Source organism: Grampus griseus (assembly GCF_964374135.1).
Source record: "Grampus griseus genome assembly, chromosome: 15".
In the NCBI taxonomy this organism is placed as follows: Eukaryota; Metazoa; Chordata; class Mammalia; order Artiodactyla; family Delphinidae; genus Grampus; species Grampus griseus.
Window position 1 is genome coordinate 76878190 of NC_139009.1, and position 23869 is coordinate 76902058.

The following is a 23869-nucleotide window of genomic DNA, read 5'->3' on the forward strand; positions in this document are numbered from 1 at the left end:
TGTTTAATTGCATCTCCACAGCAGCCCACGTTCGCTATGTGCTTTGCAATTGTTTCTTAGTAATAGTCTTCACGAGATCCGTAGGAGGCAGAGGGGGTAACGAGTGTTAGTATTTCTGTGTCGCCTGAAAGAGAAGCACAGACTGCCAACACCCTTCACGAAAGGATCCATCCTGAGACACCCAAGCTCGTCCCAGTCTGGTCCTCCATCTACATTGCCTGCATCCAGGATGCCAGTTATTCCTGTGGTTCTTATTTATAACTATTATAACACCAGGTCTGTGAGCAGGAGGAACTGAACTGGACAACAGAATCAGTACCAGAGATTCTGCACCTAGGACAGACCTTAATGGTCACCTAACCAACCTCATGATTTATGTCAAACAAGGCCCACACAGCATGCTTTACTCAACTCACACCAAACCACTTTACTCCTAGCCCCTCTGAGCTTTTTTGCTTTTTAATATCATGTTGCATTGTGGTGTCTTGCCTTCCTCTCTTTACTTTTTATATTCCTCCTCTACCCTCTTTTCCCATCCATTTCCTTTATTTTAAATTATATGGCTTAAACTCCAACCAGGAAACCTGAAACATTTATCTGCTAAGAGTCTGGTGTTCTGCCACCTGAACTGGGCCAGCCTCAGTATACTGAAAAAGTCTTTGATGATAACAGCCAGGTAACACTGAATCAGGGTCGTGTATAAGAGTCCCTGAGTCCCTTCCTTTCTCAATCTCCATTCTTCTTTTATTTTTGACCGTGCCACGCAGCATGCATGATCTTAGCTCCCCGACCGGGGATGGAATCCAGGCCCCTGCAGTGGAAGCGTGGAGTCTTAACCAATGCACCACCAGGGAAGTCCCCCGATCTCCATTCTTGAATCCAGCCACTGGCTTCTAGCCTTGTCCATACCTCCCTGAGTCTGCAGCTATCCTCACACACCTTGGGTTTATCCTAGAGAAGACCATGCTTCTCTCTGGGCTCTGGTAGAAGCCAAACATGGCCAGGAAAAGAGTTTTCTCCTAAAGCTCTGTCACTTCTGTCTGAAATGGATTGACAGTATTCAGAGGAGTAAAAGGATTGACTTCTGTGGTTGACTATGATTTTTCTCTCCTCTACCCTGCCCTAACGGAGAAGTGGTCACCCCATACTCGAGTGATGGATGCCTACTCAAGCAGACCTCCCTCTTCAGAAAAGATGGACCGTCTTCTCTCAAGAGCCACCCCTTAGCTGCCGGGGGACTTCCAAGTATTCCATCAATTCATACTCAGCCCTGGGGCGCAATAAGCAAATAAAGCCAAAACACGAACTACAACTCCTAAGCACCCCTCCAACTCTAACCATCTACAATTCTGCTTTTAGGAGTTCTCCCTCCATCCCCCACCAAATATTTTTAGAAACTTAAGCTTCCTGTTCTTCTTCCCTTTTTCTAAGACTACATGTTTATCACTGTTTAGAGCAAAGCAATAAATAAATGAACCAAGTCAGATACTCCTGGAATCTCTGCAAACGCTATGATCAAGTATATTGTTTGTCATTATTTTGGCCAGTATAAGGTTGAATGAACTTAAAAAAATACAAAGCAGAATTTTTCCCTGTGAATTTCCAGTGGTGCAATCATGGCCACGCCCACGCCAGAGCAGACAAAAGGCGAAGAAAGCTGGCTGGGGCTACAGTCTCCACACGGAAAGAGAGCAAGTCATTTCATTGTCGCTCGCTCGAGTCAGCAAAGGTAAAGTCCCTATCACATCTTTGGATATTAACACATTTTTTTTGTTTTTCTCCTTGGCTGTGATCTCTCAAACTGCCTCCTCTGAAGCTAAAGCCTCTTCCTTCCTTTCCCATCCCTCTCTGGTTTGGTGTGTGAGTTAGGATCACACTCAGATTTCAGAAAATGCTTCTCTCTACTGGTGGGAAATTGAGGGACAGAGGAACTGGTTACATATGAGGGCATTGGAGGGTGTAGCCAAGGCTTTCCTTGAAGGGAATCTCTACAACCAAAAACTGTTAGGAGAAAACTGGGAATTTCTAACTCTGTCTCTCTCTTGCATCTGTGTAAGGTAAATATCTCATCCTTGTTGGGGGTTTTCTGTTTCTTGTTTTTTACTTATTCAAACTTTCATTGAATGCCTACCATGGGTGGTGCGTTGGGTTGGACACATAAGGGTTACCAAGATTCTAAAAGAAGTTTACTGTGTAGCAGAGGAGGCAGATACATATGCAAATAATTCAAGGGAGTGAAAAGAAGAGTGCTGAGTGTGAGCTAAGTCATTCATTAAATGTCTCAAGAAACACAAAGGGGAGGTGGTTCTCGTTGCTGGCATCTGGTTCAGAGGCTGGCCGGGCTGACAGCTACTGGTGTTCTCTGTTGCAGAAGTGAAGATGGCCAAAGTCCCCGACCTCTTTGAAGACCTGAAGAACTGTTACAGGTAGGAAAGAGCTTCTGTCTCTTGTGATTTAATGAGGGGATCAAGGTACATTAGAATCCAGCTGGGCCAGACCCGCAGAGGCTGTAAAGATGTGTCCTACCTCTGAAGTCAGGGCAGGTTCAGTGAAGACCCAGGGAAACAGCACCCAGAATTTAAACTGAGGTGAAATTGACAGGGAGGCAGCCATTCTAGAAAGATCACTTTTTTAAAAAAAAAAATGTTTATTCAGGTCTTTTGCCCATTTTTTAATCAGGTTGGTTTTTCGTTTTTGTTTTTTTTAGATGTTGGGGGTAGGAGTTTATTAATTTATTTATTTAGTTTTGCTGTGTTGGGTCTTCGTTTCTGTGCAAGGGCTTTCTCTAGTTGTGGCAAGCAGGGGCCACTCTTCATCGCCTTGCGTGGGCCTCTCACTATCGCGGCCTTTCTTGTTGCGGAGCACAGGCTCCAGACGTGCAGGCTCAGTAGTTGTGGCTCACGGGCCTAGTTGCTCCGCGGCATGTGGGATCTTCCCAGACCAGGGCTCGAACCCGTGTGACCTGCATTAGCAGGCAGATTCTCAACCACTGCGCCACCAGGGAAGCCCGAAAGATCACTTTTAAGGGCTGCTGAGTCCTAGTGGTTTTCAACATCTACTTAGACACAGCTTCAGTCTGGTTCACATGCCATGATACAGTAAGGAGTTTTACTGGATTGTCAGAAAGAGAAACCTTTCTCAGGAAAACTTCTTGATCTCAATCTGGAATAGGAAATGGCTTCACAGCAATTTGAGCATGTGAAACATACACAGTCAATCTCATTCAGACACAGGAGAAAGATAATGAATAAAAAGTTAAAATTGTGTAACACTTTAAGCCAACATGGTATTCCCATTACCTATTAAGATACACTAACCACAAACTAGACTATGGAAATGTTGCCTGGATATTTGGCAAAGTATAAATGATTAAATCTGTTTTAGTAAATACATGAAAGCAAAGTGTAACGTATAACCCATTTGGTTCAAATTTAAATGAGGTGCTTCAAAAGTGTTTCTTCTCTCTTGAGGAGCTTAAAATTTTCCCCCGAAATTCAATTACAACTCTTCAGTTGGTTAGCCAAGCCTCGTTTTTATAGGTAGAGCACAGGTAGAGTTCAAGGCCTGGCCCGATGATTACTAATTCCAAATTATCAAGTACAAATTACTGCATGGGTGTGTATGCACAGAGGCCCTTAATTTTCAAAGATGACAGGAATGGCCATGTGTGTGTGTGTGTGTTACCCAAAGCTAATATAGTTATTAAAATATGTTGCCCAGTGACTGTAGTGATATAACAAACAAAATTAAATTCTCATCCTCTTGTTTAACAGTGAAAATGAAGAATACAGTTCCGAAATTGACCATCTGTCTCTGAATCAGGTAAGCATATGACTGTAATTCTTCTAAGATTGCTGTGTTTACGCAGTATTTTCTCCACTAGTATAACAATGGCTTGAATCTTAGATGCTTCTGTTTTACCTTCACTAGAAGTCCAGAGACATGCATTTTTTCATTATAAGTGAGACCAACTGCCTCTTTGCACTAACAGTTGATGGCCTCATTCATGGTCACCAGATTTTCCCAGAACAGAGCAGAACTCACCTGAAACTCCGCGAATGGAGTCTCCTGGGTGAGCCTTCAATCAGAATGTTGGTTTTGCCATCCTGGGACAGCCCCTTTGGGCCACTTCACCAGGGTTCTGTCTCCTTAAGTGACGTGTTGTTGACACCTTCTCTAACACCAGCTCCAGAGATTAGAGATAGCCCTCTAAGTGTAATAGCCCATGAAGCTGAGGTGGAAGAAGCAGACCAGTTGAAAGTAAAAAATCTGCAGCCGTTCACATGCTGTGTTATTTGGTTAGGAGACCACAAATAGGTACTGCTTTGTGTGTCTTTGGTACTAGTTCTAAAAGCTATACCTAGGGGAGTATTTCTAAAATATTTAAGCATTGTCAAGTAGGTGTTTGACCTCCTGAGGGGGAACTGACTAGAAGGCTACCACTCACTAAGATCACTTGTAGACCTGTTTCATTACAACATGTCATTTTTTTTACTGAAATATAGTTGATTTACAATATTGTGTTAGTTTCAGGAGGAGAGCATAGCGATACAGTTTTTTTTCTGATATAGGTTATTACAAGATATTGAATATAATTTCCTGTGCTATACAGTAAATCCTTGTTGCTTATCTATTTTATGTATAGTAGTGTGTATCTCTTAATCCCATATCCCTAATTTGCCCCTCCCCCCTTACATCTCCCCTTTGGTAACCATAAGTTTGTTTTCTACGTCTGTGAGTCTTTTTCTGTTTTGTATATAGGTTCATTTGTATTATTTTTTAGATTCCACATGTAAGTGATATCATATAGTATTTGTCTTTCTCTGACTTACTTCACTAAGTATAACAAGATCTCATTTTTGAGTCTGTGGTTGGATGACAAAGACCTTCCCAGAGATCACATCTTTTCAGGGAAATCCTCAAAGGAGGGATGGGAGGAAGTGGGTAAAGAGGAAGGAGGCAGAGGAAAAGGAAAGGAGGAAGGAGAAAGGAAAGGAGGAAAGGAGGAAGGAGGGAAAGACTGATGAAACATGGGTTACCCGAGACCAAAATGGACATCCTTCTCTCTAAGTCTGTTGAATAAAACTCCTATTATAAAGGAGTCTCATTCTATGGCCATGGGCAGCTTTTCAGTTTTCATTTTCCTTCCTCACAGAAGTCCTTCTATGATGCAAGCTATGAACCACTTCATCAGGACTGCATAGATAAATATATGTCTCTGAATACCCCTGAAACCTCTAAGACATCCAAGCTTACCTTCAAGGAAAATGTGATGATGGTGGCAGCCAACGGGAAGATTCTGAAGAACAGATGGTTGAGTTTAAATCAGTTCCTCACCGACGATGACCTGGAAGACATTGCCAATGATACAGAAGAAGGTAAGGGGTCAAGTGCAATAATATCTTTGTTTTCTACTTTTAAGCAAATGGGGACAGCAGAGTACAGGGAAAAATAAAACCTTGAGTAACAAGAGGGCAACCAACCATTCGTCTGTAACTATAAGAAAGGAAAATTAATTTTTAGCCTTCTCCAGTGGGAAGAGGTCAGCAGTGGCTTGAGTTTAGCATACCTGCTCACAGGCTCACTTCGTGGCCATATTCTTAAGGTCATGTGACTTTGCACCTTTCGACAGAAAGCAGTTATATACTGTTAGTGGGTGACTTCCACTGTGGAAGTTATGCTCCTCCACATACTAATTATGTCTCCTTGGGCAAGTTACTTAACCTTTCTGTACTTCAGTTTCCTCTACTGTAAAATGGGGGTAATCCCCTAACTGTTGTGAAGATTAAATGAGTCGATACTTGCAAGCTTCTGGACTAAAATAATGCCTGCCACGTAGAAAATACCTAAAAAATGTTAGCTATTATTAGCATTATTACTACTACTATTTTGTTAATACTACTGACACTACTAACTTACTAATGGCTGCATTATCTCTAACCTTCACAACAATCCTACATTCTTGTTTTATATATGAGGAAAGTAAGCTCAGTGAGATAGTGACCTGCCCAAAATCTCACAGTGTGTTAAGTAGTAAAGTGTCAAACCAAATCTGTTCTATCTGACTATAGAAGTCATGATTTTTCTCCCATGCCTTCACTATACAAGCCTCCACATGAGATATAAACCTAATATTTTTAAAGTAACAGCTAAATATTAACACATGTTCACCTAGAAAATTGGAAAATACAAGAATGAAAATTAAAACCACGCATATGCATACTACCCCTCAGGGTTTACCACTGCCAGCACTATGTTACCTTCCTTAAAGTCTTCTATGTGCCTGCACACACAGGAATATACATGTTAAACATTATTAGGTCAATTACATACAATTTAATATCCAACTTTTTTCATTTGTCAATAAATAAAAGACATTTTAGAGCTCCAGTTTTTTACCATTATAAGTAATGTGACAATGAAGAGCCGTATCAATAAATCTTCATTTCTATCATTTATTTACTTAGAATAAAATATTCCTGGAAGTAGAATTATTCAGAGCCATGAGGATTTGTGAAGCTATTGACATATACCCCTGTTCAGCAAGGTGGTAGATAGAAAAAACAAAATAAAAAAATTTTTTTCAAAAAATAAAAAGAAAGGTGGCAGACTATGGAGAACAGTATGGAGGTTCCTTAAAAAACTAAAACTAGAACTACCATATGACCCAGCAATCCCACTACTGGGCATATACCCTGAGAAAACCATAAGTCAAAAAGAGGCATGTACCACAATGTTCACTGCAGCTCTATTTATAATAGCCAGGACACAGAAGCAACCTAAGTGTCCATCGACAGATGAATGGATAAAGAAGATGTGGCACATATATACAATGGAATATTACTCAGCCATAAAAAGAAACAAAATTGAGTTATTTGTAGTGAGGTGGATGGACCTAGAGTCTGTCATACAGAGTGAAGTCAGAAAGAGAAAAACAAATACCGTATGCTAACACATATATGTGGAATCTAAAAAAAAAAAAAATGGTTCTGAAGAACCTGGGGCAAGACAGGAATAAAGACGCAGACGTAGAGAATGGACTTGAGGACACAGGGAGGGGGAAAGGTAAGATGGGACGAAGTGAAAGAGAGGCATGGACCTATATACACTACCAAATGTGAAATAGATAGCTAGTGGGAAGCAGCCACATAACACAGGGAGATCAGCTCGGTGCCTTGTGACCACCTAGAGGGGTGGGATAGGGAGGGTGGGAGAGAGATGCAAGAGGGAGGAGATATGGGGATATATGTATATGTATAGCTGATTCACTTTGTTATAAAGCAGAAACTGACACACCATTGTACAGCAATTATACTCCAATAAAGATTTAAAAAAAAAAAAAAGGTGGCAGACACTTAGACCTGCACCTCAGTGACATATAAAATTCCTAGTGGATTCTTTTTTTTCTCAGAGTGCATTCATTTGAAAATATAGGTGGAGAATATACAAGGAGTCTTCCTGGTTACTTACAAACCTCCAAACAACCAAAAAGTTGTACAGGTAATCTTTAAAAAAAAAAAAAAAACTATTGCCTGAAGAATCTAAGTTTAAAAAGAAACAAATAAGTAACCACAGGGATAATTCTAGAACCAATTCTGCTGACAGGGTGATTTCATTTCTCTCTCAGTTTCCTCACCTAGACTGGGATATTCTTCATGTCCCTTCAATACCTTGTATTAGAGCATGTATATCATCTATGTTTGTACTTGGACATTAATCTGAGCTCGTGATAACGGTTTTAGAAATCATCAAGCCCAGATCAGCACATTACAGCTTCCAGAGCAACATGAAATACAACTTTATCAAGCTCATCCAACAGCAATACATCCTGAATGACGCCCTCCATCAAAGTATAGTTCTACATCCGTCAGGTCAATACCTCATGGCTGCTGCATTAAATAATCTGGATGAGGCAGGTAAATGGACAATTCTGTCATCTTCCCCCACCCTTTTTATTTCTGTATTTCTTTTAAGCTTTCTGCTTTTAAAGAATAAACCTCTCTAGATTCCTGGCTTTGCACGATTTATCTACAATAAGATGAAGCACATCACCCCTCGTAAAAATTCTGGGCAAGGACAGGAACTTCAGCCAAATCTGGAAGCTTTAACAAGAGAGAAGTGTCTTAGCTATGAAAGCTCTAAGTGCAGTTTAAAGCTTTCTGAGATACTGTCTCCTTTGTTTCTCTGAGATAGTCTTATCCTTGATTTTAAAGGTAAGTAAACGGAGCCTCAGAAATATTCAGTGACTTATGCAAATTTACTCAGAAGCCAATGAGGAGCCTGCTGATCAAACTTCCAAATAACACCAAACTAGGAAGAATCATTATCTTTTTATATATATATATAAATTTATTTATTTGTTTATTTTTTCGCTGTGTTGGGACTTCATTGCTGCACACGGGCTTTCTCTAGCTGCGACGAGCAGGGGGCTTCTTTCCTTGTGGTGCTCGGGCTTCTCATTGTTGCGGCTTCTCTTGTTGTGGAGCACGGGCTCTAGGCGTGAGGGCTTCAGTAGTTGCAGCACGTGAGCTCAGTAGTTGTGGTGCACAGGCTTAGTTGTTTCGTGGCATGTGGGATCTTCCTGGACCAGGGCTCGAACCCGTGTCCCCTGCACTGGCAGGCGGATTCTTAACCACTGCACTACCAGGGAAGCCCAAGAATCATTATCTCTGATAACATAATTGTGAGGCAAAGTAGCCAATAAGCTGCAAATATGTTCTGAAGAATGAAATTTAGGATGCAAGAAATTTTGTCACAACGATCCAATTTCCATGGTGTACATATTTTAGCTTAAGGACATGTCATCAGTAAACAAAATTATCTTCAGAGGTCCAAAGAGGCTACTTTGTGATAAACAAGCAGGGCGCTTTCTGATTGGATATATTTCAGCTAACACGCTTTCCACTCTAAGACATTTACAAATTATTTTGTGTTCTATTTTCCTACTTAATATTATTTCACACAATTTTCCCACATATTGACAGAGTATATGTATTTGCCATTTTTAATGGCACTAGAATATTCAATCATGTTGCTATGCTGGTGCCTTGGGTTTGCTCTAAATAATTCAGTTGCAAATGTCTTTGTTTAAATTATTTCTTTCTCTATGAGCTTATTTCTTGGAACGTATCCCAGATGCTGGATTTCTAGGCATAAATAATTTTACAGCTCTTATTAAGCATTGTTCTCTAAGGAAAACTGAACTACTTTTCACTATCCTTAGCAACATATGAGTGTATCAGCTTCTAAACCCCTCCATTTTACTCACGACTTCACAAATTCCAGGGTCTTATCCCACTAATATAATTATAAGAGATTCAATAAATATGCAGCCCCCAAGCATTCATTCAACATAGAAAATTCTAAAGCCATTAACCAGGTATTTACCTGCCTAGTGAATAAGGCAGACATTGTGAAGTTTACAAAGATGTATAAATTCCATTCCTGACCTTCGGGTACTTACACCATAGTTGGGGACATAACTGCACACACACACAGAGCATCTTTTATATATATATATATAAATTTATTTCTTATTTATTTATTTTTGGCTGCATTGGGTCTTCGTTGCTATGTGCGGGCTTTCTCTATTTGCAGTGAGTGGGGGCTACTCTTCGTTGCAGTGCACGGGCTTCTTATTGCGGTGGCTTCTCTTGCTGCAGAGCACGGGCTCTAGGCATGTGGGCTTCAGTAGTTGCAGCACGTGAGCTCAGTAGTTGTGGCTCGTGGGCTCTAGAGCACAGGCTCAGTAGTTGTGACGCACAGACTGAATTGCTCTGTGGCATGTGGGATCCTCCTGGACCAGGGCTCGAACCCGTGTCCCTTGCATTGGTAGACGGATTCCCAATCACTGTGCCACCAGGGAAGCCCACACACAGCATCTTCATAGACACTTGATTTTACACAAATACAATGGATTTACTTTTTTTTTTTTTTTTGGCTTTTCTCTTTGCCAGTGGAATTTGACATAGCTGCTTATACATCAGGAGATGATACTCAACTTCCTGTGACTCTAAGAATCTCAAAAACTCAACTGTTTGTTTGTGCTCAAAACGAAGGCGAACCCGTATTGCTAAAGGTCAGTTGTTCTCAGTCTCCAATTTACCTTCATTTACAACCCATGCATTTGTAGATGATCCCAAGAGGCAGACACCCCTAGCAGGATGGCACAGTCCTCTTTTCTTCTTCTTTTTTTTTTTTTTTTTCTGGCGGTATGCGGGCCTCTCACTGTTGTGGCCCCTCCCGTTGCGGAGCACAGGCTCCGGACGCGCAGGCTCAGCGGCCATGGCTCACGGGTCCAGCCGCTCCGCGGCATGTGGGATCTTCCCGGACCGGGGCACGAACCCGTGTCCCCTGCATCGGCAGGCGGACTCTCAACCACTGCGCCACCAGGGAAGCCCCCGTCCTACTTCTTACCCACTATATTCAGAGGCAGTTCTAGGCAGGATCTGTGGAGGTGGAGGTGGCAAAATGACATAAAAGGCAAACTGCCTTCTTCTTCTTTCTCTTTTCCCTGCCTGGTCCTATTCACCTCCCATCCCTGGGCATCTGTTTATTCCATCCCTCTTTGAGCTCTACTGACATCTACTATCTGACCTACATGACAGTAGGCTTTAGTACCAGGGGGCCTGCCTCCAAGAGTGTCAAATAAACCACTGAGATCACAGAGGATTAATCACCTGCCAGTGGGTACAAAGCAAAAACTGGGAGCCAAGGCTCAAACCCTGGCTTTCTGACTGCAGTGCCTCTCTCTCTCCATTGGTGCCAGCTTTCTCTCTCAGCCCAGCCTCATCTCTACTACCACATTCCCCTCCAAACATACAGACGCACACACATGCCCACTAGAGCCAGATGTTTTCTCCACTGATTAGTGGGTGACTCTTATTCAGTAAATGTGTAAAACCCAACCCCTGCTCCCACCCTAACTAGGATTTACGTGGATGCATGTGTCTCTCTTCCTGGATCAAGTCAGATGAAAGTGATGTCTATAGAGTAGGGCAGTAGCTTCATTTGTGAATTCATTCAACAAACGTTGTTTATTGAGAGCCTTCTATTTTTCAAGCAGTGTCAATAGCTCAGTAGACAGTGGTGAGCCAAAGCCTTATAGAACTCACTCTTCTGAAGGGCACAGACAATAGACGAGCCAAACAACCAGCAAAAAGTGCAAGATGCTGTAAAGCCAATGAACAGGGTGCTGAGATAGAGAAAATGAGAGCATGCTTTTTACACAGAGCTCCCTAGAGATGAGAGCTGCTGCCAGGAGGGAGCATGCCATGGGGGGTGGGGGGCATTCCAAACAGAGGGATCTGAGTGCACCCAGCCCTAGAGCTTTACAAGGCCAGCTTCAAAGATCAGAAGGGACACCCAAGGAGCTGGGACACCCTGAAAAAAAGGAAAGATAAATAGAGGAAAGGACTTCAAACAGGGAAGTATCCTGACTTTACTTATATTTTCTAACTCAGAGAATAGATCAGAAAGGAGGCAATAGAGAAAATCTGATTAAGATGTGGTAGTAACAGTCGGGGTGGGTGGGGGCGGGAGTTGTGAGACAGGTGGAAAGAAGGAGACAGAATCTGGTTATATTTTGGAGATAGAACCAACAAGAGGAAGAGGGGGAAACTGGGAGAGAAATAGGTTTGAGAAATAAAATCCTTGTTGACATTGAAAAACCCAAGGAAACCTCAAAAGGATATTTAGTTCTTTTCTATTAAAAGAATAGAGAAGAAGCATCTTAAGTTTTTTTCATACTCGCAAGAGGAACAAGAGGAGTGTCGTCTAAAGGGATCACAATTTTCAAAAAATTGTATTGAAAGGATTCAGCTTCTAATATGTCTGGAAAGTTTTGTGTATGTGTGTGTGTGAGATTTGGGTTTCTTTAGTCTTCAGTTGTTGACTTAAATACAGAGATAAACATGTCTAAATTCTAAGTTATTTTCCCAAAGTATGTTTTGTACATTTAGAGGTCAAAAGGTTTCCAGGTCTTAGCGTCCTTAGTGCTCATATCTGATGCAAAATGTTCTATTCCCATGTTCAGGCAGGACAAGAAGAATGTTCTGCCCTACCTGTCAGGATACAGTGAGACACTAGTGTCTTTGGTGATCTTCATGATGACATTGGATTTCTCTCCAGTTAACTGAGGAAACCAATTATTATGAATAGATGGGGCCATACATCTAACAGGCATGTAATAAATGCTTTCTGAATGAAAAAATGAATGAAGAACCTATATCATCATGTTACCTACTCATAGTCCTAAAGTACTGTGTATCTCATGAAGACCAAACGCCAAGGAATTGAGCATCAGTTCTTTTTTTACCATCTTCCTCTTCTCTTTTAATAGATCTTTGTTTTCCTTATCCTAGGAGATGCCTGAGACACCCCAAACCATCAAAGATGAGACCGATCTCCTCTTCCTCTGGAGCAACCATGGCAGTATGCAACACTTCAAATCAGTTGCCCATCCCAAGCTGTATTTTGCCACAAAGGGAGAAAAACTGGTGCACCTGGCAAGGGGCCCGCCCTCTATCATTGACTTTCAGCTTTGACTGTGGAGTCTACTTACTTGTGAAGTGTTGACAATCTGTATGTACCATGTACATGAAGGGGTCAAATCCTGCACTCTTAGTCACTCTCTGAGCATGTGCTGAGCCTTTGTAACTCTAAATGAATATTTACTCTCTTTCTAAGAGAGGGCACAAGGTCTAGTAGAACCAACACTAACATATAATGTTGCTTGTTATTTAAAGAACACCCCATGCTTTGCAAATTACCAATCATTTTAATTATTATTATGCATACAATCTTGGGAGGGCCAGGGCTACTGACTGTGGCTACCAAAAAAGCTCTACCCATATTACAGATGGGTTAACTAAGGCATAAGAATACTAAGAAATACCCACCATAGTATTTGGAATGAGAAGCCATGGACCCAGGATTTCATTCCAACTGCTTAGCTTCTGCTTTTAAGTTGCTGATGGACCCTTTATCAAACACTGTAAGTTTCTGGGACCTCAGTTTGATCATCTTCAAAATGGAGGGAATGATGGCTATATCCTTCCTGCCTCAACAGTATTTTATGCCAATCCGTGAGCTCGTTTTAGTAAAACACTTCTTGAAGCTGAGCCTCAAGAAGAAGGCAAAGGATGCAATATTATTTTAAATTATTATTTATTACACTTATATATTTATAAATATTATTTCTAAGATAATTGTAACATTATTATATTTATAGCAATTCTTTGCAGTCTCTGAGTATGCCCATGTATCTTCAACAATAGTAGACAGTGTTTTCCAGGCTGAATGAGTTTCAGGCACTAAGGCACTTTGATCCAAGTTGTGCTTTTTCCATTGCTGTGAAGCTCTGTATTCTAGTACCTGGGAGTTCTGTAATTACGATAATAAATTTGTATTAATTACCTTGTTCGTTTGAACTGATAACTGGCCAAACTCTTTCACTCCTCCGCCTTTGTCATTCTTGTGTCATTCAATTTCACCTGCTCTCAAGTCCTACTAGCTAAAATGGGATGAACCTAACTTTGGCAACCACAGGACAACTGTTATCTCAACTTTCTTTTCTGGAACATGAGCAACGTTTCTTCTAGGTTCTAGAAGTTGTGATCCAATCGTAGTGTTACATTACCATCAACAATGTGAACTGGGGCTTCCCTGGTGGCGCAGTGGTTGAGAGTCCGCCTGCCGATGCAGGGGACACGGGTTCGTGCCCCGGTCCGGGAAGATCCCACATGCCGCGGAGTGGCTGGGCCCGTGAGCCATGGCCGCTGAGCCTGCCCGTCCGGAGCCTGTGCTCCGCAATGGGAGAGGCCACAGCAGTGAGAGGCCCGCAAAAAAAAAAAAAAAAAAAAAAAAAAACAATGTGAACTGATACATTATTATCAATCATAATTGAATATAATTTAGAAAAAAGTAAATCTGGCCCATAATTACATGTTGTCTTAATCATTATTTTACAGCATGGTAATTAGGAACAGATAATAAAAGTAAATAACTATAAGTAGTGTTACAAAACCATACCAAGATTTTATGGGTTTTCTCTCCCCTTTGTTAGCTTGCCAGTATGCATAAAAGGCATAAGAATGATAATATTCCCAGGTTCATTTAAAGCTCATATTACACACAACACTTGTGTTCATATGTCCATACAAACTCACACATTCAGAGCCACATTAAGGACTAATGGATCCTTTTGGAAAGCATAGATACAAAGTATGTTGAGTTGGAAAAAGTTGAAATCAAGAGAACTTGGAATTAGATGTGGGAAGTAGTGGAGAAGGAGTAGTCCAAGATGATTCTCAGTTTCCTGCTACTGGAGAGAGGGTGAGCAGTGGTGTCTTAATCAGTATTTTTGGTGAAAATATGGAGTTCTAGGATGAAATATAATGAGTACCATTTTAGACACGTAACTTGAGCTACTGGCAGGACACCCAGATGCAGATGTACAATGGGCAGATGATGATGTGTCTGGAACTCAAGAAAAGTTAGAACTAGATACAGACTTGGAAGACATCAGCAGGTTTTTAGTAGGTAAAATCCTAAAAATGACATCAGAGAGAGAAGAGAAGAATATGATGAACACTGTTGGTTGTCCACCCAATCACCATCTCCCCATCTTCCTTACTGACAGAACTCTGACTTCATTCAGAAGGAAATATGTCTTGAATTGGCTTAGACCAACTGGACTCAAAGAATGAGTCCAATTGGTCTGAGCCAATCATGGTCATTCTGTCCTCCCATGACTAAGTCACGTTGAGTTAGTCCTGCCTAATGAGATGTCTGCTGGGGGCAATTTCTCGGAAAGATTTTCTACTCTGATAAAAGAGCCATGTAGAAGAAAGTCTTTTTTTTCTTCCTTCCTTCCTGCATGAGACATGTTCTATGAGGATGTAGAGCTTGGAACTGTGCTAACCAACTTGCACTTGGGAAGACACAGCCACACGCTGAGGATGGCAGAATGGAAGGAGAAATAGAGTCAGCATTTCTGATGATATTGTTGCACTAAGAATCTACTTACTGCCAGACTTTAAGACCACAAGAAGCATTATTGCGATTTTATTCTTTTTATATTTGGCCGCGTCGGGTCTTCGTTGCTATGCACGGGCTTTCTCTAGTTGTGGCGAGTGGGGGCTACTCTTCGTTATGGTGCGCGGGCTTCTCATTGCAGTGGCTTCTCTTGTTGCAGAGCACAGGCTCTAGGCATGAGGGCTTCAGTAGTTGTGGTGCACGGGCTTAGTTGTTCCAGGGCATGTGGGATCTTCCCAGACCAGGGCTCGAACCCATGTCCCCTGCACTGGCAGGTGGATTCTTGACCACTGCACCACCAGGGAAGTCCCATTATTGTGATTTTAAATCATTTACATTTGGTTTGCTATTACTTACAGCCAAACTCAGCCTAACTGAGCACCACAGAATACAGACACAGATACAGAGCACTGCAGAAAAACAGAGAGAAAAGGAAAAAAACCTGTTCTCTTGTTTGTTTAACACTGTTCTTTCTAGTTGCCATTACTTTCCTAGGTTTTCTATACCCCGAGTCTGGCTAGAGTAAGACTAGGTATCAATATTTAAGAAATAGAGAAATACAAAACACTGAGCAAGCAATACCAATTCAAGAAATCGTAAAAAGCGTAATAGCTGCTCAGTCTTCAACAGTGAAATATTGAATCATTCTAGAAATGGCCTCAAGTATTATTCTAACAGGATCAGCTATGCATATCCCCTACTCCCTACTCCCCAGCTGCATAAACAGTGAGAAGGTCACCATGATGAGCTTCAACAATCCTAGCACTGAACTTGTTGGAGTCTATTTCTTTAGTATGGTCTTATACATCAGTCTCCAAATTGATGAGTGTAGAGCCACATCACCTGTAAGTCCAAGGTATGGAAGGAAAAGGGAAAGGATATTTTCCTAACCCTCCCCCGAATTAAATCATCCCTCTGATGCTTACATATACCTACACTTGAACTTTTGGGGGATGATGGAAATAGTTGGGATAACAGTAAGTACTGTGTTGGATGTAAAATATGCTTGTGTATCTATACCTATTCCTTGATTGTGTGGTGGTTTCATGACCATATACATTTGTCAAAATTGTCCTCTTGAGTCTTGGCCAATGTTGGCTTGTCAATATCTCTCATAAAACTTGTTACCCAGAAATTAGTATACTATTCAGGATATGGCCAGCCCAGCACAGCTTAGAGTGGGACCTTGTCCTTCCAATTTTAGACACCATGATATTTTTAGAAAGTGACATTAGCTTTTTGAAAGCAAGTGACATTGTTGATTCATATAGGGTTTGTAGGCAACAAAGACCTATAGGTTCTCATCCTAAATTCAAAACTTTACATATATCCCTGTTCAATTTTAATCTTTATTTGGCCCCAGATCTTTCTAGATTGTTCCAGATTCTGATTTTTTTTTTAATACACTGACTCTTCCTCTTAGTTTTGTGACATCTGTAATTTGGTGAGCATGTTTTCATTTTGTATATAGTATATCATAGAGTATAAAAAATAGGTTACAAACATTTTTGCAAGGTGCCTGAACTACAGTGACCAAGGGGAGAGTGGTATGAGCTGAAGCTGTAAAAGTAGGCAAAGGCTAGGCCCTGCAGGAGTTGTAGGACTTTAGCCTCAGAGCAATGGGAAGCCATTCAAGCCACAAGATGGATACTTTGCTAGATGAGTTGAGAATTGTTAAACCTATTTAGCTTTTTTTCCATATTTTGTGTCCTACAAAATGGTTCTTCAAATATCCAAAGAATTTAGAAAAGGGTGCAGAGTCAGCCCATGTTGCTCCAGAGAACAAGGACCAATGAGCAAGAGGCTTATTTGAGCTCTTTTTTTTCTTTAATTTTCATAATAATCAGCAGTTGTCTAAAAACAGGACAGGTGAAGCAGCTCCCTGACCCAAGCAGTATTCCTGCAAAGATGCAATGCACACATGGGATCTGCAGAATACTCTAGCACTGGGTGGTGGACAAGATGACTTCTCAATCTGCAACCCATTCGATCACTAAGATTCTATAAAGACCAAGAGAACTCCTTTCACTTTTCTGAAACTGTACATGAGCCACTTTCTTACTCATTAACCAAAAATGTTCTGCCCAGCTGCTAGATTTAACCATTAGGCAAGGATTCATGGCACTAGACAAAGAGTCCAAGTTTTTCACTTAAACAATTATCAGTTGTCCTATTTTAAACATATTTGTATACTACTAGTGTGTCAAAACATATAAAGCCAGAAACCCCAGCATGGCTCCCTCCTGAATAGCCTGTTTGGAAACAAAGAGGAGAGCTGCCCCAATGGCTTCGTGCCCAGCTGAGCACCCAAATGGTGAAGCAAACCTGGCAAAAATGGGCCCACACACAGCTCCACCTCTCTATCCACCACCTCTCTGGCACCTAGGGAAGTGGAACCCTAACACTTAGAGTGCCAAAAGCATTTCCCAAACCTCTTCATGAAACTGTGGACTAGCCAAACTGGGGAAATTTTTGAAAGAAAAGTTTTAGGACAGAAGTAAAAGGAATGAGGTGTGTCTAGGGACTCAGGAGGTCTGGACCTGCCCCCATTGTCCCTTCCTTGGTTAGGCACACACCCAGCTGATAAGGTCTAATCAAAAATATACATCAAAAAGGGGCCATCCCGAAAACAGTATGGTGGTTCCTCAAAAATTAAAAATAGAGTTACTGCATAATCCAGTAATACCACTTCAAGTTATATACCCAAAGAATTGAAAGCAGAGGCTCAAACAGATAATTGTACACTCATGTTCAAAGCGACATTATTCACCATAGCCAAAAGGTAGAAGTAACCCAAATGTCCGTGACAGATGAATGCATGAACAAAATGTAGTATATACATACAATGGAATATTATTCAGCCTTAGAAAGGAAGGAAATTCTGTCATACGCTACAACATGGATGAACCTTGAGGACTTAATGCTAAGTGAAGTAAGTCAGTCACAAAAAGGCAAATACTGTATGATTCCTCTTAAATGAGGTTCCCAGTGTAGTCAAAATCACAGACAGAAAGTAGAATGGTGGTTGCCAGGGCCTGTGGGGAGAAGGCAACAGGGAGTTAGTGTTTAATGGGTATAGAGTTTCTGTTTAGGAGGATGCGAAAGCTCAGGAGACAGATGATGGTGTTGACCTGAAATAGACTGCCAGATAGTTTCCCAGCAGAGATGGGTTTATTCAGGGTCAGCAGAGAATTGCAATTTGGGATCTGCAACCATGACGAGCCACACTGAAGTCGAGGGAAGGAAAAGGCTTTTCCAGAGGGGGAAACGGAAGTTGGGAGAGCTGTAATAAACAAAGAATCCCTGGCTTTTCATTGGCGAGTCCTTGCCAGGAAGCAGGAGTCTTTCTTCTTATGACTGGGCTCCCTGTGGTCGCAGAATATGAGAACTCCCCCTTCTGATCTCCCTACTCTATTTGAGGTACATGTTTGATTTTTTACAGTGGTGATGATTGTACAGCATTGTAAATGAACATAATGACACTGAACTGTACACTTAAAAATGGCTTAAATGGTAAACTTTGTTTTGTATATCTTAGCACACTGAAAAACATAAAAGGAGACACGCTGCAGTACTAAAAACTAAGATCCTTTAGCTTCAGAGACCCATAACAAGTGGAGATGTACACTCATGTGGAGTCGCCAAATTCATCATTTTGGTTTTATCTTATTTTTATGTGAACCTTAGCATCTAAGGGGGCTGGGGAGGCGTTGTCTATGGGGCCCGGGGGCTCCCCCATCGCCCATCCCCGCTGCCTTCAGCGTAAGTGACAGCACAACGGCCCAGAAACCGCATCCTTAAAAGGGGGGCTTCTCCCACTTAACCAGCCGCCCTCAGTGCCAACTGCCCGTTCAACTGTACGTTCTTCCAATCAAAGGGCCCCCTGGGTGATTTGACTGGCAGAGCCAACCACAACGCGTCTATTTCCTTTTGTCCCGCCCTCCCCTGCTTCCGACTGGCGGGTTTCAAACCAACGGGAGCCAATGAGAGTGGGCGCACTCCCGACGCGCCGGCCTTGACTGCAGGCGCGGCCTTTTGAAGAAGAACTGTAGCTGGGGAGTCATGGTGCTGCCGGGGCGCTCCGCCGCCGCGGGTGAGTATGACTTCGAGCCGCTGTGTCTTACGGGCGGGGACGAAGGGAGGCCCCCGAGTGAGTCCTTTAGGCGGAAGTGGCCGGTCCGCTCGCCTGCCTGCTTCTGCCTCCCCGTCGGCGTTTCCGGTCCAGGGGGCGCTGACCCGAGCCCAGGCCCTAGGCCCCGGTGAGAAGTCGGGGCCGGGGGTCGGGGAGGGTGTGCGCGGGGCCATGTGCCTCCCAGGCATCTTCCCAGTGACTCCCGCAGCAGCTCTGCAAGAAGCTGTCATTGTCACCTCGTTTGGGTAAAGAACCTGAGACCCCTTGCCCGGGGTGGCACAGTCAGTAGGAAGCTAGGCGCTCCTGCGGCCCATATTTGGCTCCAGGCGGAGCCCGGGTGTGGCCCTCGGGGCAGCGCCGGCCGCCCGAGTAGTGACAGCTGTCAAGGAGGGTCTCACCCCGACGCGGAGCTCATCTCCTCGCAAGCCTGCGCGCCCTGGTGGAAGCTGATGGGTTAAACGTGCGCGGAGGCTGAAGGGCTCCCCGACCTCTTAGATGTGCCTGGAGCCCTTTGCTGACTTTCAGCATACTCCTGCTCAGGTGCCTGCCACCTGCTCCAAAATGCGTATAGTGTTTTGTTGGTTTCGGTAATAATGCATGTTGACTGTTTAGGCACTTTACACAACAGCCTTTCAAGATGGGCATTTCTGCCCCATTTTAAAGGCTCAGCAGCAGCAAGGTTTGGTAACTTGCTAGAAGTCACAGAGCTGGGATTCCAGCCCCGTCTCTCAGTCTCCAACGGTCCTCTTGACACAGCTGTCTCCTAGGGATGCATCAGAGCCAGATATCAAAATACAGGGCATAAATACACTACCACGTGGAAAATAGATAGCTCCTGCTCTGTGATGGCCTAGTTGGGTGGGATGGTGGGGGGGCTGCCCAAGAGGGAGGGGATGTGTGTATGCGAATGGCTGATGCACTTGGCTCTGCGGCAGAAGCTAACACAACATTGTAAGGCAATTATACTCCAAAAACGAAAAACAAAAAAACCCCAAAAAACACAGGGCAACTCAGTTTAAATGAGGTTGAGTTGTTTTGCACCCCTATAGCTTTTTTTTTTTTTTTTTAAACCATTACTGAATTTTAGCCTTTTCCAACCACCCAGTCCCCTCACTGAGTCTCTGCCTCTGGACTCCCATAGTTCTTTCTTTGACCCTATTTTATGGCATTTAGATTTTGCCTTATATTGTAATTATTATTGTGTTTATTTTATCTCCACTACTAGATTGAAACTTCTTGAAGATGGAAATACTGACTTTTCATTCCCTCACAGATGCCTTGCTTAGAAAGTCACCATATGGATAGATGTTTGCCATGAACCCCCTAACCTGGCCTATTTTGTCCTTAGTACCAAAGGAAACCGTGTAAAGGTTTGGGGTCAAAAGTCATCATCCCTGTTAGAAGGGATTAATAAAACAAGGCCCGGGCTTGCCAGCTTAGATGGGCCAGTAACAGAATCTCTTCAAGCAAAGCTTGATGTGTTGGAGCTGAGAACAGTGGCTGTGAGCAAGGGCTTTGGGTTTGGATAAACCTGGTTTCAAATCCTGGCTTAGCCACATGTTATCTGGGTAACTTTGGGCATATCATTTATCCTCTTTAAATTTCGGACTGTAAAATACTTCATAGGATTGTAGTGCAGAAGAAAGGAAGTGTGTGTGACGAGCTTTGAACGTGGCATATAAATGATATTGTTGATGTTAGTGTTAACCTGGAGGCCCATTTGTAGGGCTAGGGACTTCATAGCTTTATGGTCCAAAGCCAGAATCATTACAGAGAGGTGTCATCTTTTAGAATATAAATGAACTGGTTAGAATCTCACGCGTTTGTTTGCTCGCCTGTTTTGCAGAAGAGCGGCAGAGAAAGCTCCAGGAGTACCTAGCAGCCAAGGGAAAACTGAAGTGCCAAAACGCCAAGTGAGTTTGTCTCCCGCGGTTATGCACGTTTGCCCTGGTTGCTAATAGCGACTTAAAGCCTTTTCAAAACATAGCCCTTTTGTTTGCAGTCTACTCAGACTTGCCTTGGGATCCTATGATTATTCAAAAAGGGCATTTCCAGGCAAGCCATGACAAAGATGTTGGCAAAGATTTAAGCATTACTACTGTGACAGTCTCCAAAGGCGGGAGAGGAGGGTCTACAATATCACCTGCAATGCTGCAAGCTTTTCCTGCCCCTGCTGCGTTTCCTGGGAAAGCGATTCTTGTGAAGGCAATGTTTGGCCGAGGAGTTGAGTGACCCTGGTTCTGGTGCTTCTCTCTAAAGCAGGAGAGCCGGTTCAATCCGTCCTCCATTAGCTGCATACCCACATCCTCCAGCCTGACAGTGCTCTTTGGTCTCCCTCTTAGCACTTACTCTTGAGGTGAACAGAATATGACTGCTTCACTTTGATCTTTTGTCAGCATCTTGTCATCTAAATGGTGTTATCTCACTTGCCTTAGCATTGATATGTTTTTCTACCCAACATGTTGCTAAATTTTTATTTGAAAACCAATTTTTACAAAGTTAGCTTTCACCCTTTGTTTTAGTTTCTTTTTACTTTGGGTTTTTACTCGACTCTATTTCCTTGATTAAATAAACCTAATTCATGTAGTCAACATATATTTATTTAATACCTATAATGTATCAGTCACTCTTGCTTCTGAAGGTATGCGCTCCCTGCCTTCCCAGGACTTACATACATCCAAGATGGGAGAAACAAGCATCAAGTCATGATCAAAGTCCCTGTTAGTCTTGTCAGTTTATGATCTGTGAAGACTGAGTCTAAATTCTCTGTTTTTCTCTTTTTTTTGCATTTTATCTCTCACTAGCTAGATTTCATATGTGCCTCAGTATTTTTTATTTATATCACTTTCCCCACCTGAAAATTCACTATGTGAAGATACTTACAAAACAAGCAAGTTTTTTTCTTACTTATAGTTGATTTAATATAAATGAATTTATTTACAAAACAGAAACAGATTCATAGTCATAGAAAACAAGCTTTTTAAAGAAGCATTTAATTATCTTATTTGGCATTGAATCTCTAGTGCCTGGCACATTGCAGTGTTCCCGGAATGATGTTCCACTGAGTAAGACTATGCAGATATGAAGAAAACACATATTTTATTAATACTGTTAGAATGTTATGTTTATGCATAGGACATCTATGAAAGGATCACAGAAAAAAATGGGCAACAGTGGTTGTGGTCGCTGAGGAGTAGAATAATAGGACTGAGGAAGGGATGATAAGGAGACTTTCTATCAGTCATAATTTTTGAATTTTTTTTTACCATATATGGAAATTCTAATGCTTTAAAATTCTAACCGTAAAAATTTTTAATCACTGTACTGTTAATCACTGTACTTCCCAAGCCTTGCTGATTCTTCTGTACCAAGAATTAATCTTATTTCATCTTTTATAGGCCTTATCTAAAAGCCAAGAATAATTGCCCGAATCTACCACCTTCTAAATCTGTAAGTAGAAATTAGTCTTTTAAAAAATATCCGTTTTGGATGATTAGCAATAAAAATAACAACCATGTTAACAACCTAAAGAACATGTTTTTCAAAGGTATTTACATAAATATAAGAACAGTTTGGTTTAGTAAGCAATACTATCATTTTTGAAAAGTACAACATACTATAGTTCAGTTTATTAGCCAAAAAAAATCTTTAAGTGCACTTTTGTCCTCTTAACGTTTATTGAATACTTACTATGTGTCTGGAACTTTTCTGACTTGCATTAAGTCAGAAAAGTCCTTACAACCTTATGAGGTAGGACTATTAGTAGCCCATTTTACAGATGAGGGAACTGAGTCACAGAAGGGTTAAGTTCCCATGGTCACATAGTTATTAATCTCTTAATAGGTTGATAGGCTGAGAGCCCATGGTCTTAACTACTTTGGTATGCTGCCATGAAGTTAAATAGCTCAGTAGTCATTAAAAGAGAACATCTGTGTTGGATCTTCCAAGGTACTTAACAAACCTGTGCTTCCCAATCAGTTCGGTTCAGCTAGACTGTGGATGGAATGATAAAAAGATCCTAACATACTTAAGGTTTTAAAATGGGAGAAATTATCCTCCTGAAAATGGCACAAATTGTTCATCTGCAATAAAATAATCAATAAAAATCCCAACTTTAATTTTTAAAACCATAGTTTTATCTAAGTTCAAGTGTAATTGAAATAATGTTGCCCAAAGTGTGACACTGGTGCCAGTTTTCATAAGTTTTAATGATTCGTTCATTAAATGTACACAGACACACACACATATACATATATACCTATATGCATAGGCATGTATATATCATATATAGATTATATATGTTATGTGTACACGTGACATCATTAGACACTGTGGAGGATAGAAAATGCATAGAAAGCAAAAGTGGTGCATGATGATGTGAACAGTTGAGAATTACTGGGCTAGACTTTTTTTTTAATCTTTATTTTTTATTTATTTATTTTTGGCTGTGTTGGGCCTTCATTGCTGCGCAGGCTTTCTCTAGTTGCGGAGAATGGGGGTTACTCTGCGTTGTAGTGCGTGGACTTCTCATTGAGGTAGCTTCTCTTGTTGCAGAGCACGGGCTCTAGGCGCGCAGGCTTCAGTAGTTGTGTCATGTGGGCTCAGTAGTTGTAGCTCATGGGCTCTAGAGCACAGGCTCAGTAGTTGTGGCGCACGGACTTAGTTGCTCTGTGGCATGTGGGATCTTCCCGGACCAGGGAA

General features: G+C 41.9%; 2 protein-coding genes across 2 annotated transcripts in view; both read left to right on the top strand.

The window, feature by feature from the left end:
* The first annotated feature begins 1695 nt into the window (after positions 1-1695).
* On the top strand, positions 1696-13316 carry IL1A (interleukin 1 alpha). The gene is made up of 7 exons (XM_082672144.1): positions 1696-1729; positions 2372-2426; positions 3774-3822; positions 5156-5378; positions 7743-7916; positions 9957-10078; positions 12363-13316. Exons 2-7 carry the CDS (start codon positions 2380-2382, stop codon positions 12543-12545), a joined length of 798 nt encoding a protein of 265 aa, XP_082528270.1. The 5' UTR covers positions 1696-1729; positions 2372-2379; the 3' UTR covers positions 12546-13316.
* Positions 13317-19098: 5782 nt separating this feature from the next.
* The window catches only part of CKAP2L (cytoskeleton associated protein 2 like), a gene marked incomplete at both ends in the record, with an annotated part of 29458 nt that continues 24687 nt past the window's right edge, over positions 19099-23869 (top strand). Inside the window, 3 exons of the mRNA XM_082672307.1 lie at positions 19099-19129; positions 21015-21081; positions 22567-22618. Coding sequence (XP_082528433.1) covers positions 19099-19129; positions 21015-21081; positions 22567-22618 — 150 coding nt within the window. The remainder of the gene's footprint in view (positions 19130-21014; positions 21082-22566; positions 22619-23869) is intronic.

Coding starts and splice junctions, on each gene's coding strand:
- IL1A (XM_082672144.1), top strand. CDS start 2,380: ATGGCCAAAGTCCCCGACCTCTTTGAAGACCTGAAGAACTGTTACAG. Junction 3,823..5,155: donor ACCATCTGTCTCTGAATCAG/GTAAGCATATGA, acceptor CCTTCCTCACAG/AAGTCCTTCTATGATGCAAG. Junction 10,079..12,362: donor GCGAACCCGTATTGCTAAAG/GTCAGTTGTTCT, acceptor TCCTTATCCTAG/GAGATGCCTGAGACACCCCA.